Source organism: Limulus polyphemus, unplaced genomic scaffold (genome assembly GCF_000517525.1).
Source record: "Limulus polyphemus unplaced genomic scaffold, Limulus_polyphemus-2.1.2 Scaffold1395, whole genome shotgun sequence".
Classification (NCBI taxonomy): Eukaryota; Metazoa; Arthropoda; class Merostomata; order Xiphosura; family Limulidae; genus Limulus; species Limulus polyphemus.
In genome coordinates this window covers 245,632-264,838 of record NW_013667005.1, presented here as the reverse complement: position 1 = coordinate 264,838, position 19,207 = coordinate 245,632, and the positions used below count along the sequence as shown (strand labels likewise).

The 19,207-nt window shown below is 34.4% G+C and overlaps 1 protein-coding gene across 1 annotated transcript in view; it reads right to left on the bottom strand.

Annotated features, from left to right (window-relative positions):
- The window catches only part of LOC106463394 (latrophilin Cirl-like), a 122,064-nt gene that overhangs the window by 33,560 nt on the left and 69,297 nt on the right, over positions 1-19,207 (bottom strand). The window contains exons 5-8 of the mRNA XM_022390872.1: positions 15,353-15,583; positions 14,401-14,559; positions 13,502-13,605; positions 10,459-10,650 (exon numbers count right to left, since the gene is read on the bottom strand). Coding sequence (XP_022246580.1) covers positions 10,459-10,650; positions 13,502-13,605; positions 14,401-14,559; positions 15,353-15,583 — 686 coding nt within the window. The remainder of the gene's footprint in view (positions 1-10,458; positions 10,651-13,501; positions 13,606-14,400; positions 14,560-15,352; positions 15,584-19,207) is intronic.

Genomic DNA, 19,207 nt, shown 5'->3' with positions numbered 1-19,207 from the left:
CGTCAACAAGTCACAAACACCTACTGTAGAAGAATCCTAAGCCTAACAACGACATAGTACATATTTATATTATTAAGAAATATAAGTAAAAGCCATTTATTTCGACAATTGGCAAAAAGAATAACTTATATATATTATTTCTAAAATCTGACACTAATAATACTCATACCATCTTTCTGTTGTCTCTGTATCTCTAATTTAATTTATTTACGTAATTTGAGCCGAAAGTTCTATCATAATTCAACGTTGAAAAAACAAATCACGTGTTTTCAATAAAATATACGAAATGTACTTTATAATAACTAACTGAACGTAAACGTTCTTAATATCTCTTCATGCACGCACAACTATACACCCAAAATTACCCGTCCAAGATACACGTTCATGTCACGTGCAGTAACCAACTATTACTGAGCCTCAGCGATTTAATTTTATAATTACGTGGCTCCGAGACGTGTACATATACGGTAAAAAAACAAGAAACATTATCGCTCAATGACGAATTTATATTTATGGAAATAGAAAAAAAAGTGATTTAAATCATTAGTAACTTTAGAAAAGAAAAATGTGCGATTTATAGTGCATTAAATCGAGGAGTATCGTGTGTTCTTACGACACGGTTCAATTCGCTGCAGTTCAAAGCGTTCATTCTCTACTCAAGAAGAAGGAATGATATTACAATTTTTAGATATGTTCAGTGCTTATTTGTTTCCCACAAAAATATCACCGAAATTTCCGCTTTCGGTAAAATACGTCAACGTTTAACACATTTAGCTAAAGAGCTATAGTTTAGATGAGTGAATGATATCCTGTAAACACGAGCTTAAAACATCATGTTGAATGTTCAGATACTTCCATTATAAAAGTCATGTTTGTTTTGTATATTTATGTTCCTCTTTTTGCATCTTTCTTCTGTTAACTTGCTCTACAGGAGAGTTTAAAAGGCACAAACTAACTGTCACGTGTAACTCCATTTCACGTGTTTTAAAATACTGTAACTTTACTAGCAATTCAGAGTTTATTGTTTAACATGGTTATTTTTCCTTAAGCCTAACAACAACCTTGCCAACCAACACGCTGTCTTGGTTAATTAGTACTTAAATGTTGAGTGCAAACTATGCTAAGCACTGTTATATACAATATTATGTCATTTAAAATTAATTATGATTTGCAGAACAAGAGGAACACTTTTACTGAGATTAAATTGCACTATAAAGGATGATGTGACATAACCATCCAGCCATAAGTGTCTTTGGTGGCGTTGCACTGTTGCATGGACAGAAAATCGGTGTGATTGGTTGGTTTATTTAAGCAGATTGGAAGGTTTAATTTCTTTGTTATTTGAATTTCGCGCAAGGTTCTCGAGGGCTATCTGTGTTAGTCGTCCTTAATGTAGCAGTGATAGATTAGAGAGAAGGAAGATAGTCAACACCACTCACCGCCAACTTTTGAGCTTCTCTTTTACCAACGAATATTGGGAATGACCGTCACATTATAACGCCCCCACGGCTGAAAGGGCGAGCATGTTTGGTGGAACGGGGATTCGAATCTGCAACCTTCAGATTGCGAGTCAAACGTCCTAACCACCTGACCATACCGGGCCCACTCGGTGTAAACCTGAGAGTCTATGATCACCCTGTTGTGAGCCAAGTATATAGGTTTTAAACATGTCGGCCTTATCGCTCGCATCTGTGACAATAAGCCACTGTTTTACCATTTACAAATCATTCAAACAACATGTTTTTAAACCCCCGCAAAACATTAAATAGATCTTCAGTTGCTAATTATCTATACGTGGCTGAGTGATGTGTAACTGTATGAAACACGTGCTGAGGTTATAGCTTAATAAAACATTAACAGTTATGGACCGCGTGCATCTTATTCAGTCTAGTTTAAATGTTGCCAAATAAAAAATAAAATAAAAATATTCACCTAAGCTGGTGTGGTAAGGGGATCTGTCAAGGGATCGTAGGAGACTCAAGTAACTAGAACTGTGGGTTTTTTTCATATATTCCGCCCCTTTCTTAGAGTAATTTGGTACCCTGGCTCGTAGACCACAGTAGTAGGGATCGTCTGAAAATTAAATACAAAATTGTTAGTTTTATATATATATATATAAAGACAAATGATGCAAATAAAAACTGTTTATTACACCTTTACAGAAACCATATGATGTGTTATTACCACTAATGGGAAATGTGGTGTTATGCGGTATATTTCTCCAAAACGATGAATCAAATTATACTCCAAACTGTTCTCCTCTGGTCGCTCAGCAGCAACGACATATAATATTTTACCTTTTTCCACTGTATTTAATTGTAATATAGACCCAGATGTCCAGATTAGCTTAATCCCGACAATTTGTATTTTGTGCATTTTCAAATGGATAAGTACATTTTTTAAAAATCTGGACTTCGCGTTCCATTCTGATTAGTCCTATATTGCTGATGATATTTCTCGAATAGAGTAACGATAATTAGAGAATAAACCAACACTGTTTGGTTCAGTACTGAGCACGCGACTTCGATGAAGTATTCTCTATAAATATATTCTTGCTTTAAGTTGTCTCAGTTTTTTTTTTGTGTGAGGTTAAGCACAAAGCTACACAGTAGGTTATCTGTGCTGTGCCCATCAGCCCCCCCCCCCCAGTGGCACAGCGGTATGTCTGCGGACTTACAATGTCCGTGGTGGGCAGAGCACAGATAGCCCATTGTGTAGCTTTGTGCTTAATTACAATAAATCTGTGCCATCACGGGTATAGAAACCCGCTGTTGTTTTTTTTGCATTACAACCATTTTGGGGTGCAAAGTTGTTTCAGAAATTTTGGGCAGAGATACACGAAGGGCTATATGTGCAAAGTCGTCCCTAATTTTTAACTGACAGAGGGAAGGCAGCTAGTTAGAAGCATCCACCACCAACTCTTGCCTTAAAACAGTGGTAAGCTGGGGGGGGGGGGAGAAGCTCAAAATGCTTAACTCCGAGGTTCGATCCCTGCACGGTACAGACAGCTTTGTGCCTACTAATAATACAAAGAAAACAAGCGTAATTTCCAAGCGGTAACTGGAACTTTTTTTTATAGTAACCGTAAGGATATCAGCAGCTAGTATGAAGTAATTCTTTTTGGGGGATGGGGCAATATTAGGCTTAATGATTTAAATTAAAATAAACATGTAATTAGTTACACTGTCAATATAAATCGTGGGTGCTGTGCAGTGGCGTAACTACAGAAGATGAGCCCCCTATAATTATTTCCCTATAACTGTAGTTACGATTCTGGTTGATTCGTACCCCCCTTTTTTGCTCGGGCTGCGGGGCATACTTACATCACTGGTGCTGTGTGTGTGTGTGTGTAAAACGCAATCTTATAGCACGTGGGAACTTACCGTAGATGCTGGATTTTTTGTTGCGGCCGTTCTGTGAAGTTGATGGCGTCTTGATTTTATTTTCGTCAAAGTCACTTTCGTAGTCGGGCTGGTAAAAATTGAACAGAAAAAAAACAACAAGAATTGGAAACAGGAAACCAGAGTGAGGAAGTACTCATGGAAATATACTGACGGTGAATAGGTCTGTGTTAGGTAGCAGTTACCAAACGAGAAATTAGCCATTTATAAACAGAGATAAATAAATATTCAAATAACAAACGGCAACTGTGTTCTCTAAATCCAAAAACTTATTTATTTTATGACTTCTCTGATACGTCATAAAACCTGAGATAATTATAATAATTTAATTGCCTATATATCAAACTATGAATTTTATGGTGATTTTATGGATATGCTTGAAAGTTTTGTTTGCAAAGGCATAGATAAAAAATTAATTAATTAAGAATTAGAAAGTTTGAAATTTTTCTTGTCTTGAAACTTTTATTTTCTTAGTGTGAACAGTTATAAGATGCAATTGTAAAATTACTGTATTATCATACGCATGTTTGTTCTGTTACATTAATGTTGTATCGTTCCATTATTCATCTAATAGAGTAATGTTGCACCACAACTTACTTTCGGCACTTGAACATGGGGTAAGTCACGTGGTGGCAGTTTAGGAGGTTTTTCACGTGAGGCATTGTGGTTACGTGATGAGCTGTTCATAATATTTGACGGTATACTGTAGGGATTTTCTTCTTGAGCCTGGAGGCGGCTTCTCTCAAATAGACTCGACAAGTTGGGGACGCTACGCCTCTTGGACACTAAAAAAAAATAAATAAAACGTGTGAACATTTAACGTAATTCAAATACGTTAACCTTGTTGCATTATAAAATCATAAACGTTTCAGTCCATATTGCTTAACATGTGTTCATTTAGATCCCACTTAATTGTTGGGCGAGTTGAGTTCCATATTTCTGGTTTGTTTTGAATTTTGTGCAGAAAAAAAAACAACATTTGGCAACATCATGAATTTTACAAAACTATTTCCGTATAATTTAACTTCAAATTAGATTTGTTTATAAACAAACATTCACAAAATTAGTAATGGACTAACGAATTTAAAAAAAAAATGTATTTCAGGCTGAGTTACGAGGTGCAAGGAACATATTTTTTGAAAGTCAGAATTGGAATGTTTAACCTGAACAAAACCTTATACACACTTGGGGACAAGGGTCTGTTGACCATGTTCTATATTTCAGTTGTAATCTCGTTATAAAGGTTATTCAATCCTATCTGGTTTAGAAAAACAGACAAAACCTTTGTAGTGACCGGTACTGCTGCTGGCTGGCTTCCCTCCTTCTGGTCAGTAATTGTAAGATAAAAACTGCTAGACCTGTGTCCCTAGGATTTTTGACCTGTCCGTTTAGCCAAACCTCATACCCCTTCTATTCGCAGCTCGGTAGATTAACTGTTAGGCGGCCACGCCCGGTTCATTGAAGTTAAGATATAATAGGCAATTAAATCATACGTAATATCGGAGAAACCGTTCGATTAAATCCCATACTTGATATCTACAGAATACTTAAATACCAGTAAGGAAATTGTTTGTTTTGGAATTAAGGATAAAGCAGCACAATGGGCTATGTGTGCACTGCCCACCACGGGTATACAAACCTGGTTTCTAGCGTTGTAAGTCCGCAGACATACCGCTGTGCCACTGGGTAGCAAGGAAATGGTTACGAAACATCATAAAATTGGAAGTCCAGAAAGAAATATTGCCAAATTCATGATAATCAAACTCATAAGAAATACGCAATGGAAACAAATGAGAGCTATACTTATAAAGGCATTTAAACACATGACCAAATACATAGTAGGTTTGAGAACTTTAGTGAACTACAACTGCGTGTTGAATGAAAAGGGAACAACTCTTCGACTTCTATACTAAGGCCCTCTTCAGGTCTTAAAAATAGAAGTCGAAACTTCGTCCCCTTTTCATTCAACAGGCGGTTGCAGTACATTAAAGTTCTCAAATCTACTATTTCTACATTGCCTAAAGTTCTTCTGAAACAACGTGACCATATACACGTCTTAAAGGGGAAGAATTATTCAAAATAGGACGAATATAGGCACGTGTTAAATATTCCTTCTTAAGGGTATTTTCCCGCGTTTTAAAAAGTCATTTAAGGCCATACGAAAAAATAGAGTAGCACTGAGAACACTACATTTTTATAGTTTTATATAAATATTAAGAACAAGTGTGACCGATTCAAACATCTGAAAGTTGTCGACGATTATATGAAAGCTGAATGAAGCAAGCAGAAACCCAAGTGTTACTGATAGATAATTATGTCATAAAATTCAATGTCCTTCTTAAAGCTCAATTAGGGCCCGGCATGGCCAGGTGGCTAGGGCACTCGACTCGCAATCTGCGGGTCGCGGGTTCGAATCCCCGTCACACCAAACATGTTCGCCATTTCAGCCGTGGGGTCTGTTATAATGTGACGGTCAATCCCACTCTTGGTTGGTAAAAGAGTAGCCCAAGAGTTGGCGGTGGGTGGTGATGACTAGCTGTTGAATCTTATAAATACTGGTTTTATTAATAACAACCAGAAGGAACAGCATGACATTGAATCTTATAAATACTGGTTTTATTAATAACAACCAGAAGGAACAGCGTGATAGTGAATCTTATAAATACTAGTTTTATTAATAACAACCAGAAGGAACAGCATGACATTGAATCTTATAAATACTGGTTTTATTAATAACAACCAGAAGGAACAGCATGACATTGAATCTTATAAATACTGGTTTTATTAATAACAACCAGAAGGAACAGCATAACATTGAATCTTACAAACACTGGTTTTAGAATTTACAAAAGAAAAAAATTAGGTATCTATTACCGTTTTAAGTTAGTTTTCTGAAAACAATCAACGTATACAAAGACAATGACTTAACCTATAGTAATATTAGAGTGATCCTTACCAACAAATGGTACCAGATCCCTGATTATGGGTGAGGGGGGGGGGAGAAATTTGTGTTTTGAAAGATGACAGTTGACTATTTCAGCCAAATATCAATTCGCGATACAACTGAGGCAGTTTAAAAATTAATTATACTGTTTTCACATTTACATAAAAAAAAACTAACGGAAGACGTTCCGCGTCTGATAGGAGAGACCCGGCAGAAATTAAACACTGATATTTCATTTTATAATTTGTTTGTTTCCTGAATTTCACACAAAACTACTCGAGGACTATCTGCGCTAGACGTTGCTTAGTTTGAAGTCACAGACTAGAGGAAAGGCAGCTAGTCAACACCGCTCACTGCCAACTCTTGGGCTACTCTTGTACCAATCTATAATGAACAACACACTATAATGCCCCACGACTGAAAAGGCGAGCATTTTCAGTGACAATATTCGAACCAGCAGTCAGGCCTTTTATTTTCCCTATATACCACTATGAATATAACAGGGTCATCTCTATATGAACTGCCTACTAAATTACCATTCTAACATCGCGTTACATTTAGTGCGATGGATAATCGAATTTAAATTAACGAATGGGTTATCGTTTGTTTGAGATTAGTAAAACAGTGTAGTACTCCAGTAGGAATAGTAACTCAGACGTATTTTCTCATAATATGAAAAATCCGTACAAAATATTTTGTACGTAATTCATTAAATATTTTTTATAAACATTCGAGATACATCGGGTTGTCTCATTGTAAAAATTGTTATTCTCAAAATGGTGTGGCATGTGTTTCGAGGATACATATAAAGAAATCATTTTATTCGCTTATTTTATAGGAGATTATGAGTTTTTGCCTTTTCTAAATAGTGACATTGTCAAAAAACTTAATTTTTATAGTTTATATATATATATAGTAAGTAAATATGTGGGTGTGTTAGGCTAAAGATTCTTCTACAGTAGGTGTCTGTGACTTGTGGCGATAAATTCAAAAATCAACGAACAGCACTCATTCCACTTGTTTTCAAAATAATATATATATTCGGAACAAGTTAAACATATGTACAACAAATTCTTCACACTATAGATATTATAGGCATATAATAAACTCTCTACATATACTTCTCTTCTTCTTGTCAAAAGTCCACTCAGGCCTATTCAATTACTTTAGAATTTCAGTTGACAAGCTGAACTATCTTCTTTATTAATATCACATTAGTGTTCTGTGTGTGATTCACTTAAAATTGTGGTGTGAGTCACCATAATCGTTTGGTCTTCTTTCTTCCAAATATCCTCTGTTCCATTTGTCAAAGTGCACTTAGGCTAAATCAATTACTTTAGAACCACGCTTTGATGGAATAAATTCTTCTTCTTATCTCCTTTTGTACTGTTAGTCTTACTCTAACATATTAAACGTTAAGCCTATATCAATTGTTAGGCCTATCACTTCTACGGTAGTTAACTTCACACCGAACTTTTCCTTGTCTGTAACTTTACTCTCTTCTACTATTGTCTGTCTGCTGTTTTTGCTTGTCTCATACTATTTATATATTTATCACTTAATCATCTGGCCTTCTAGAAATCTCTATATTCTTGATGTCAATGTATTGCACGCAACATTCAATAGTCTCAACATCAATGAATTATAAAAACAACTTCCTACAATCATCTGCTTTTAACTCTTATTATAACAAAAACTAAACAATCATAAAATATTCACTCACAAAAATAAATTAGTCAATAATATCTAAATTAAACAGTCATTTATATCATGACAGCTAGATATTTACTGGACATCTCTTTAACATGCAGGGAGCATTCCGATTTTTTGATATCACAGTAATGTTTGATCTTTCTTTGTTGGCTGAGTTTGTTACTTACAGCATCAATTTCCTAAACCTACAAAGCATCCTGTAAGTAGCAGTTTTGTTTGAATCTGTCACATGGATTAATCTTCACTATCCAAAAAAGTAGCTACCACATGCTTGTCAGGAGATATTTCGTTCCTAGAGGTCGTGCCTTCTTCAACACACAAATGCTGGGGAAGTGATACTGATTTTTATGCTTATATAGTCAGTAAGCTAGTGTAGCACTCTCTGATTGGTTGGGGAGTAACCTATCACCACAGAGTATTATATCAACATAGCTATTCCATTATCAAGCTAGCAACTGTACAGACTGTTGAATAAGTGGCATGGGTAGTTCATGATTTGTAGTGATTTTATAATTTTCCTACTTATGTCCACTACTGGAAATCTCCATTACTAAACATTTTAACCTCATAATTTACATTTTCAAGTACAGTAAACTACATACTTATGCTACCAAAATATGTGTTTATAGCCCAACTGACTTATGAAATAATGTTTGTTTTTTGTTTGAAAGACCTTTACTAATTCAATCCATGCTACAATTTGCTTCCTTTTAACTATATACAAGCCTAAATTCCTAATGATATTTATCATGATGATGTGAAGATTAAAGCACAATGACAGTGTTCTGTCATGACCACAGTTGTATGTACCATAACATAAGAATAAAACAACTAGATTATAATATGGAAGTAGATTACGAATTATTTCACTATTCAACAAGCTAACAGCATGAAAATATGGAGCTATGAATAAAAAAACATTTATTTCTAACACGTTTTTATACGTCTGGCTCTGAAAGTCAGTATTTAAAAACTGAACTTTCAACACCATGCAATCTAATGACTTAAGCAAAAGATTAACTGTTAGTGATATGTTATAATAATATAACTTGGGTTAGTAATGTAATGAAATACTTATGAACAGCTACTCAAAGAATTATTCACACTAAGTAAGAGAAATGTTTCTTTAAGGTTCACAGTGTGGGTGTATGAACACCGTTAAGTGAAACTGATCTCACATTCTCACACATCAAAAAGCTTTCAACTACACTAAAGAATCCAGTTTCAGGTTTAATGATAGTTTAAAGATTATGTGATTTTTGTTCATTACTAAGCACAAAGCTATACAATGAGCTATCTGTGATGTGCCCACCACAATTATCAAGACACAACTTTTAGCATTATAACCCCTCAGACTTACCAATGATCCATTGTGTGTGTGTGTGGGGTGGGGGGGGGGGGGTACTAATTACTTCGGATTTAATGGATAGTAATACAATAATGAAGTATATTTCAATACCAATAACAACATACAGCACTACTTCTCCTGATACAGTTTCACCGAGGAATTAAGTTACAATGTCACACTGTTCCATTCCTAGACAAACCACATAGTATTTAATGTCAATTTACCTAAAAAAAAGTTGTAACAGCATCAATAAAGATAAAAAATAACCAGTAAAAAGCATGTGTGTGGTATGTGTGTATAATGTATTACAGTTTAAGAGGGGTACAACCATTTTAGACACCCTATATAAATAAAATGACCCCCCCCTCAAAAAAGAAATGACTTAGTAAATTAGAAAAATAAATTACAAATAAGTTTCAAGTTCTAATATATGAAGAGTCAAAAATTCAGGACTAGATGAAAACATTTCCTTTTATAAATAAAACTTTAAATCTACTTTTTCATATTTTTAACATCCTGAAAGTAAAATTAACATCCTATACTCATGACATTTTCTTGTAAATATACTTGTAGTATTTAATTCTGATGTTATCAAAATATAAATGTCATATACAATAATATTTTAAAGAAAAATGTGATACAATTGAAACTTATTAAAAGTGTGTGTGTGATGACTTAGCAGCAACTGAAATGTTAAATTAGCAGTAGTTTTGAGATCGTTTGTGATTATACTTGGAAAGTCAACAATATGCACATATTCAAATAGCACAATTAATTTTAAGGTTTTGTTTAGTTTTAGATGTTCTATTATATAGTTTTGAGTGATATGTGTAACGACTTTTTAAGCATACACAAGCGTGTTTACTGTAATAACAGCTGTGTGAGAACCATTCCAAGACTGCCTTCAGTATCAGATTCATCACAAGTGTATGATATTCCCAAACCTGAAAAACATTTTAGTCAAGATAATACTTTCTTTTGCTTTTGCAGAAACAATGCCTTTGAAAAAACACAGTTCTAAACCTATACAAACAAGCTGTCTAGTCTAATACCTGCATCAGTTCTACAACCACTTTCTCTCTTTGTGAAGCATCAGTAACTTGTTCAACAACATCTTCCATTTTATACACAAGCTTGTTAATAATATCAGTGGCTTGAACCATGTCTCCACCATAAAGTTTCTTCACTTTTGTCATCATAGACAATTCCCCTGCAAGGTTAACCACGGAATCCCCTTTCTGGATCTATGACAATAAAAACGTAAGACCTTAATGTTTTAAGCTAAACTCCTTTTTTTTTTCTAAAACATTTATAATAAATTACTCAGAATGATATTTCTATACGATTATAATTCTAAAAAATATTAATACATAAAAAGCATTTTAAAACTTTACAAAACACTAAAACTAAGGAAAAAAATTATTTTGTGAAAAAAAAATCTAGAACTAAAAATACTAAATAGTTATAATAATATATGTAAAAAATTACAACTGGATATATCAGTAGATTTTTGTATGTTTTTCTTCTTATCTGCAGTGATCTGATTATTGCTATTAATAGTTGCATATAAAGAATAAAATCTGTAGAACATAATACTGGAACGTTCACAACAATGACTTTTTAGTTGGTGCAGTACTGTTTTTTTAACATCCTCATTTCACATTTTGGCATAAAATATCATGAATGTAAGTTATTCAGATCTGTTAAGATTGGGAAAACACTGATAATAGGAATTATTTAATAGCAATAAACTCTTTCAAAGATTGAGTGGGATAGTTTTTATATAATGGATGAATTTTAGCCTGTTTGGGTTACAACCAGGAGTTTCATTGGTAGGAAGTTTTTTAACTGGCACTTGTTATAGGCCATTTGATCAGACAGATGAGGTCAATGATAAATTGTATAATAAGGTCAGTGTTTCTACTAATACAAACAATAATGTCAGCAACAATTATTGGAGACTAACTTTAGACACATTTATTGGGATTAGATGGAATCAATTCTTGAGGGTGAGAAATTTCTTGAAGTGATTCAGGACAGTATCTCATACCAAATTATCAAAGAGCCCACAGGAGGGGAGAAAGATGCCATTTAAAGTTATTGTAACTTCTAATGAAGATATGGTTGCAAGAGTTAAAGTAGACGAACATTTCGTAAGAGTTATCACTGCATAATTGGGTGTGATGTTGTGCTACATATCAAGATAAGAAAAAATTCTAATTATTAACTTTCATGAAACCAATTTTGAGACCACAAGACAATATTTACCATTAGTGAATTGGGATAATTTGGGAAATTGTTAAAAATAAACTGGTTTTAGTTTCAAGATAGGCATAAAAAGGAAAAGGATAACATGGAAGATCAAACCTAACTGGCTTAATAATGACACAATGGAGAAAATCAGTGATAAATGCCATAAGTATAAGAAATTTAATTTGACAGGTTGGTAGATTTACAGAACTATAGGAAAGCTATGGATTTGATTTAAAAAAAAAGGAAATCCAATAGATCTTATGAGAAACATTAAAATAGGGATTTGGCTCTTAAAGGATTCTGATGGCAAGGTTTTTGATGAAGTCTATGAGAAGGCTGATGTTTAAAACGTTCTCATTTGTTTTAACAAGAGAATATATTAATAATATTCCTGATCATGAGTATTCATATAGTGGGAAATAATGATCATGTAGATTTTGATCCCTTGGTGGTAATTAGATAGAATGGATATTGAAAGCAGACAAAGAACCAGGATCTGACAATATTTCCTGCAGGGTTTTAAAGCAAGTCAGAGATTAGATATGAAGTAGCCTCTCTTTCATTTGAGGTAGGTCAATAGAAGTGGGCAGATGCCCGAAGATAGGAAAGTTACTAATGTTACTTCTATTTTAAAAGTAGAAGATAAATGTTGCCACTGAATTCATAGGCTAATTAGTCTTGTTTCTACATCGGGAAAAATTCTACATTCTGATAAAAGAAGCTTTACAAAATAATTTAGTAAAATATCATAAATGAAAGCCAACACTGATTCACCAAAGGAAATTTTTGACTTGCTAATCTGGTGTCTTTTTTTCATGGATTTTACTTGTATGGATTGTGGACAGGATGTGCAATTGGTGTACATAGCTTTTCAAGAACCTTTTAATAAAGCTAAAAACATCACATTGACAATGGTTGGGGAGTGACTAGTTGACCAGCAATTGGACTGTAAGGTTATTTTATGGGACAAAGCAAAAGGTTGTCATTAATGAAGTCCAGTCAAATTGGACCTTTGGTACAAGTGGAATGCCTCAGGGGTCAGTGCTGGGCCTTTGCTTTATGTTACTTACTTTAACAATATATATATATATATGGGGGCATAATTAATAAATTGGTAAATTTTGCTGATGATATTAAACACTTAGGTATTTCTAGTTGCATTGAGGATGTCAAGGTATTACAGATAGACTTGAATCAATTGGTAAGTTAGACAAATATCTGGAATATAACCCATTAAACAGACAGACTTAAGAAAAGAAAGCATGGTAGATAAGTCACTCAAACCGGTGAAACAGTGTTGCTCTATTTTCTAAACGTGTAGTCATTGTTAGCAGTAGTTGAAGCCAGCAATTTACAAGGTAAATTTAAAGTTTTACTTGTTTTTTAAAGGTGGGTGTATAAGAACAGCCTTTAAGAACTAAATAGTCCATTTAAAGTCTATATATTACATTAAATGTGTAGTAAAATAGTGTAATTTTTACAAAAGTGACCTTGGAGTCTATTAAATGCAGTTCTTAATATTTTCATTTCATATATTGGCAGAAAAGAAATATTTGGAATGCATTCATAAATATTTTAACCATTTCCTTGCTTAATGCCATAGACAAACTGTGTTGTGGTCTTTGTGGAAGGGGTGATGGTGTAGCTATTGTTTGTAGAAAAAAAAATGTGTGCATACATATGTATGTATGTATTATAAAAATACTTTGAACACTGTGCTACTAAGTTTATGGTTATAACTCAACACTGGCAGATAGCTTCAGATTATGAAATGAAAGGTCAGGATAAAAGTACAATAATTCATTCAGAAAGAACTACACCTGTGTTGGTACGTTTTCTTACCCTTTCTTCCAGATTGCTTATCCATACAGAGTTACAATTACTCAAATCAGGAGAGCTAGTTTGCCAAGACTTTGTTTCTAAGCTACACTCCCATCTTGCTAAACCTGAAGAAAATTTCAACACAATAAAATTATTGAAATATTGTTTGTTTCATTTTCGATAATGCAGTCAGCTTATTGTTGAATAACGTACAAAACATTTATTTTTCTTCAATTTGTATGTACTCTTCTTGAAAAGTTTTTTGTATTATAATAAATTATAATAAACTTTGATCACTTCAATATCTCCTCCACTACTGGAGGTATTTTTCCATTAACAAAATACACACCCATTTTTTAAATTACATAAAGTTCTTAAAACATTAATAGGAGAAAAACTATCTAATTTGTATTGGTCTTAGCAGACTTGTATGAAAAATTATATCAAGTTTAAAGCAGCCTCTAGAAAAAATATTTTCAGCATAATTTAGTATCTCTTTAAAACCTTCAGTTTCAAAATGTGGTTTAAGCATTACCTTTATTTGAACCTTAAAAAATTATAATAATTGCTTTGATATTTTAACTGAAGAAGTATTGGCAACAAACATTACTATTCACAGTACCACAGTAAACGAGAAATTTTCAATGACAAGATAACATGCTCCCTGACCGCCCTAGCACCCGATACTTTGCACACTATTCTGAGTTGCCTGACCAATCCAAAATTGCTTCGTCCACCCCGAGTATGGTAAACAAAATGAAAAATCATGATCACACTAACTTAATTACAAAAATTCTAATACGATTCTCAGTTATGTAAATGTAAGTGCCAGACGAATTAAAACAGTGAAAGTACATAAATACTACATCAATTTGATTAGTTTTGCATTAATTCCAATTAAACTTCAAGGTTTTACATACCAACTGCTCCTCCAGGACATGGTTGAACTGTAGTTTCTCCAGCTTCAGTCCAATTCCAGAACAGCCCACGAGAAATAACCGGTGAACAATGATAAGCAAGTAGTTCTTGTGGAATCTTTGCTTCAGGTGTAAGCTGTGGAGATAGCGATGTGTTTGGGCCTTTGAAAATCAAACAAAATACATTACTGAAAATAAAATAAATGAGACATTCAAATGTAATAGATATATTACAGAATAATTCCAAAAGATGGCACCACTAGCATGAGTGATCTTATGTTGTTGTTGTTTAAAAAAAAAGGTACACTTTATTTGCGAAATATAGTAAAATGTGTCGTGGAAACTGCCTAGTGAAAATACATAAAATAAATTCACGAAACAATAAGTCATAAAAGGTACGATCGAGCCGACTAATTCTTGAAGACGTTTAATTCATATGACATAAGAAGCATGGATGTTTGTGTCGGTTTTTATTACATGTGACTTTTCACATTGGACCTTTTTACCGCAGACATTCTCTCCGTTTACCGATTACGTAATTTAGCATTGTAACACAGGCTCATCTAAAGGCATGCACACAAAAGGAGTAATTTCCCTTCTAATTACGTAGTCTGTTTTCTTCTGTCTTTCTAAGCGCAATGCTAAGGCTGTAGAGAGATAATTTTATAAGAAACCGAGGAAGTAGCTTGTCACCATTTCCCACAGAGTCATGTCCTTCCCTCCCTCCTTTAATAATGTCTGCTGTGAGCCTCAGCGTTCCTACAAATCATGCAGCTGCGATTACGACTCTATCCTACAGTCACGTGTATGCGGCTATTACGATATATTACTCATCAGCACCCAACTTAAAATAGTATGGTAGTTAGAATTAATAAAACATTTCTCATGGATAGTTATAGTAATGACTGTAGACTCTCATAATGTCACTTCTCTGTTAAAAAAAAAGTCGTCTCACCCTTTGTTGTTTCCTGAACAATGATACTGGAATTCAACACCATTGGATTTCCCCATACGTAGGAAGCCAGAGTCGTGGTGGATGTTGCACTGGCCGTAAAGGTATTAACAGCTGAAGAAATGGTTGACACACTGGTACTGGCAGTTGTATTCGAAGTGTTATTATGTACCACGACATGCAACGTATGCGTTACGGTTATGGGTGGAAGTAACGGACGCGTGGTTGTGGTTTCTGAAGAAAAAAAAAACATATTATGCACACAGAGAATTTTATGCATAATTAAGTATTGAAAAACAATAGCTCCAAATGTACTTAGTAAATGGTTTGTTTGTTATGGATTTCGCGCAAAGCTACACAAGAGCTATCTGCATTAGCCGTCCCTAATTTAGCAGTGTAAGACTAGATGGAAGGTATCATGCTGTTCCTTCTGGTTGTTATTAATAAAACCAGTATTTATAAGATTTAATATCATGCTGTTCCTTCTGGTTGTTATTAATTAATAAAGTTTCAATTAAGATATCATCTTTGAACATTTAAACATTTCCGCATATAACTTGGTTGGTTCGTTTGTTGTTGTTTTTTAAGGCGATTACGAATCCTACATGTAGTTACGCACGTGAGGTAATTACATCTGTCTCCTTGGATAATATATGTACACTCCATTTCACTGTCATCGTTTTCATTGAACATGAGGACGAGTAAGATGGAACAGATCTTAGATATGGTTTATTTGAAAAGCAAGACTATAAACTTGGAACTCAGTATCTTTTCATTTCTGTGCTTTGTAGAAATAACAGTGCTTTATTCATTCAGCCACAAGAACCGAGAGTGGGGGATTGGGGGCTTAATGTTTTCTCATCAGAAAAAGATCAGGAGACGACCCTTCCCCCCCTTTTCTTTACTCAAAAACGATATGATCCCGAAAGTTGTTTTAACGCCTTTTCACGATTTTTTTTTTCGCTTGGCTAAGATGAAATAAGAAATTCCAGTTTTCGGATGTAGTACAGTATTTTTTAAGTATGAAGTGGATTATCAAGAAACGAGAAATATTCTAAGAAACCGCACTATTCTAAGAAATACGTTCAAGTTTTGTGGTAATTTAGGAAGAAGGAAAGACTGATATATTTTAATGTTGGCTCTTGATGGGCGATCGATAAACTGTCGAAATGAGTGAATGGTTGAAACGTGGAATAGATAAAGCACAGATGTGTAAATAAAACACTACATATTGAGAGGAAAAGGAATTGTAATATTTAACCTTAAAGGAAACGTATGTGTTCGTGGGAGAAACAGCCAGTTCAAAGACACCCTAATTTTGAGCTTCTGACAAGAGGGAAAGTAACCAGCAGCCAGCACCCGCCGCTGTAAGGGCTTTATCCAATGTTTTGAACCGAGTAATGGGATTGACTGTCACTTTTAACGTACTACCCAAAGGTGAAAGTGTGAAGCGTGTTTTGTGGAAACATCTCTCGAATCCTTAGATCCACAGTCCGTCACGTTAACCACTGGCCACACCCGACATGTATATGATATTATATCAATGTTATGCACGTGACTTAATTCTTCAATTGTCGACTTGTGTTTGTATTGCGGTGGGCTCATATATTGCATCGATTGAGTGGTTTTATGTTTTTTTTTTACTTGTTACATACATACATACATTATATACATACATGTATATGATATTATATCAATGTTATGCACGTGATATAATTCTTCAATTGTCGACTTGTGTTTGTATTGCGGTGGGCTCATATATTGCATCGATTGAGTGGTTTTATGTTTTTTTTTACTTGTTACAACGCTCGGTGTAAAGACCTGCGAGTCTTTATACATATGCTAATAATACATAGATTGTATTATTTATGATTACAAAACTAGAAACTGTTTATTGAATCTTTGATTCTAATTATTATTAAAGCCTGTACCAAACTGAAACTTGGAATTGTAATATAAAACTTAAAATTCTCACGTTAGACACACAACTCATGTCAAAACCAGCTTAAGGTTGCGCTTTTCTCATATCGCTTCTAAGCTTGATTAAGCTGATAAAACATTACGATCCACCTGACTGGGCTGTTAAACATGATACAGCTCTGGACTGTACGATGCACCACGTAATATTAATAACTTCTTGATGTGATGTGAGCTTCATATTATACACTATAAACCATGAACAGCTGGACAAGCGATTTGAAGGTTAGATCGGTACTTGTAAAGTATCAGTAGTACATGATTTTTTAACACTTTCTGTGTTTTTTTAATAATATGGATGTTTACTGATATTACAATAGTGGATGGGTCTTCAATACACGGAAAAGACGTTAAACCCTAAGATGGATTTAGTACGATATAATTTTGCTCATAAATCCACTTTTTATACTTTTCATTATATAGGAAAGAACTCATGTTGGGTTTGTATTTATTTGACGTAACATTAAACACATTACCTTGCCTTGATTAAGAACTATTAAGAGTTCATTGGACAACATTTTCTGTCAGTGTCCAAACCGTTATAATGAGAACTGACTCTAGCTGGAACTGCAGTTCCTAGTTAGTCGTGGTAGAGGTTTTATTTTCAAATGTGAACTAATGTATGCTGTCAACGTGTTAAAAATATTAACTTGTTATAGGACTGTTTATATAATAAAAAGGTAAGTTAAACACACATAAACTTAATACAGAACTCCGGTTTAACTGATTTTATCTGGTTTACAACTATATCATTTAATGAAAGGACAGAAAAAAAGCTCTTGTCAACGAATATATTTTTTGCCTCGTTATGAATAAGATTCTGGGTAATAGAATATCACTGTTGGTTTGCATGCTTGGGCTTCACTTTAACTACACAAATACGGACAGGGTTTATATGGGCCTTTTTAAGTCCGTTTTCTAAATTATTTGCGAATCGCTTGTAGGAATATGGTTTTGTTTTTTACAGGGTCCCTAGTAACACGTGAGCCACACAAGAAATGAAACAAGAACAATTAATCCCACTAGTTAATGTTATAGTTTAAGTGGAAAATCAACAATTTCGCTCAAAGGTTTTAGTCAGTTCTTAACAATCAGTGTTGTAAGAGACTAAAAAATACATGAAACTCCCAATATGATGCAATATGAATCCCACCTAAAGCGAACGGTATATAAACAAGTCGGTGAGTAGAGAATTAAGCTAAGTGCATGACCTCGCTAAGTAGAGGGTTAAGCTAAGTGCATGACCACGAAGCCAACAAGTCGGTAAGTGGAGGTTAAGCTAAGTGCATGACCACGGAGTTAACAAGTCGGTAAGTGGAGGTTAAGCTAAGTGCATGACCACGGAGTTAACAAGTCGGTAAGTGGAGGGTTAAGCTAAGTGTATGACCACGAAGCCAACAAGCTGTTAAGTGAAGGATTAAGCTAAGTGCATGACCACGGAGCTAACAAGTTGTTAAGTGAAGGATTAAGCTAAGTGCATGACCACGGAGCTAACAAGTTGTTAAGTGAAGGATTAAGCTAAGTGCATGACCACGGAGCTAACAAGTTGTTAAGTGAAGGATTAAGCTAAGTGCATGACCACGGAGCTAACAAGTTGTTAAGTGAAGGATTAAGCTATGTGCATGACCACGGAGCTAACAAGTTGTTAAGTGAAGGATTAAGCTAAGTACATGACCACGGAGCTAACAAGTCGGTAAGTGGAGGTTAAGCTAAGTGTATGACCACGAAGCCAACAAGTTGTTAAGTGAAGGATTAAGCTAAGTGCATGACCACGGAGCTAACAAGTTGTTAAGTGGAGGATTAAGCTAAGTGCATGACCACGGAGCTAACAAGTTGTTAAGTGGAGGATTAAGCTAAGTGCATGACCACGGAGCTAACAAG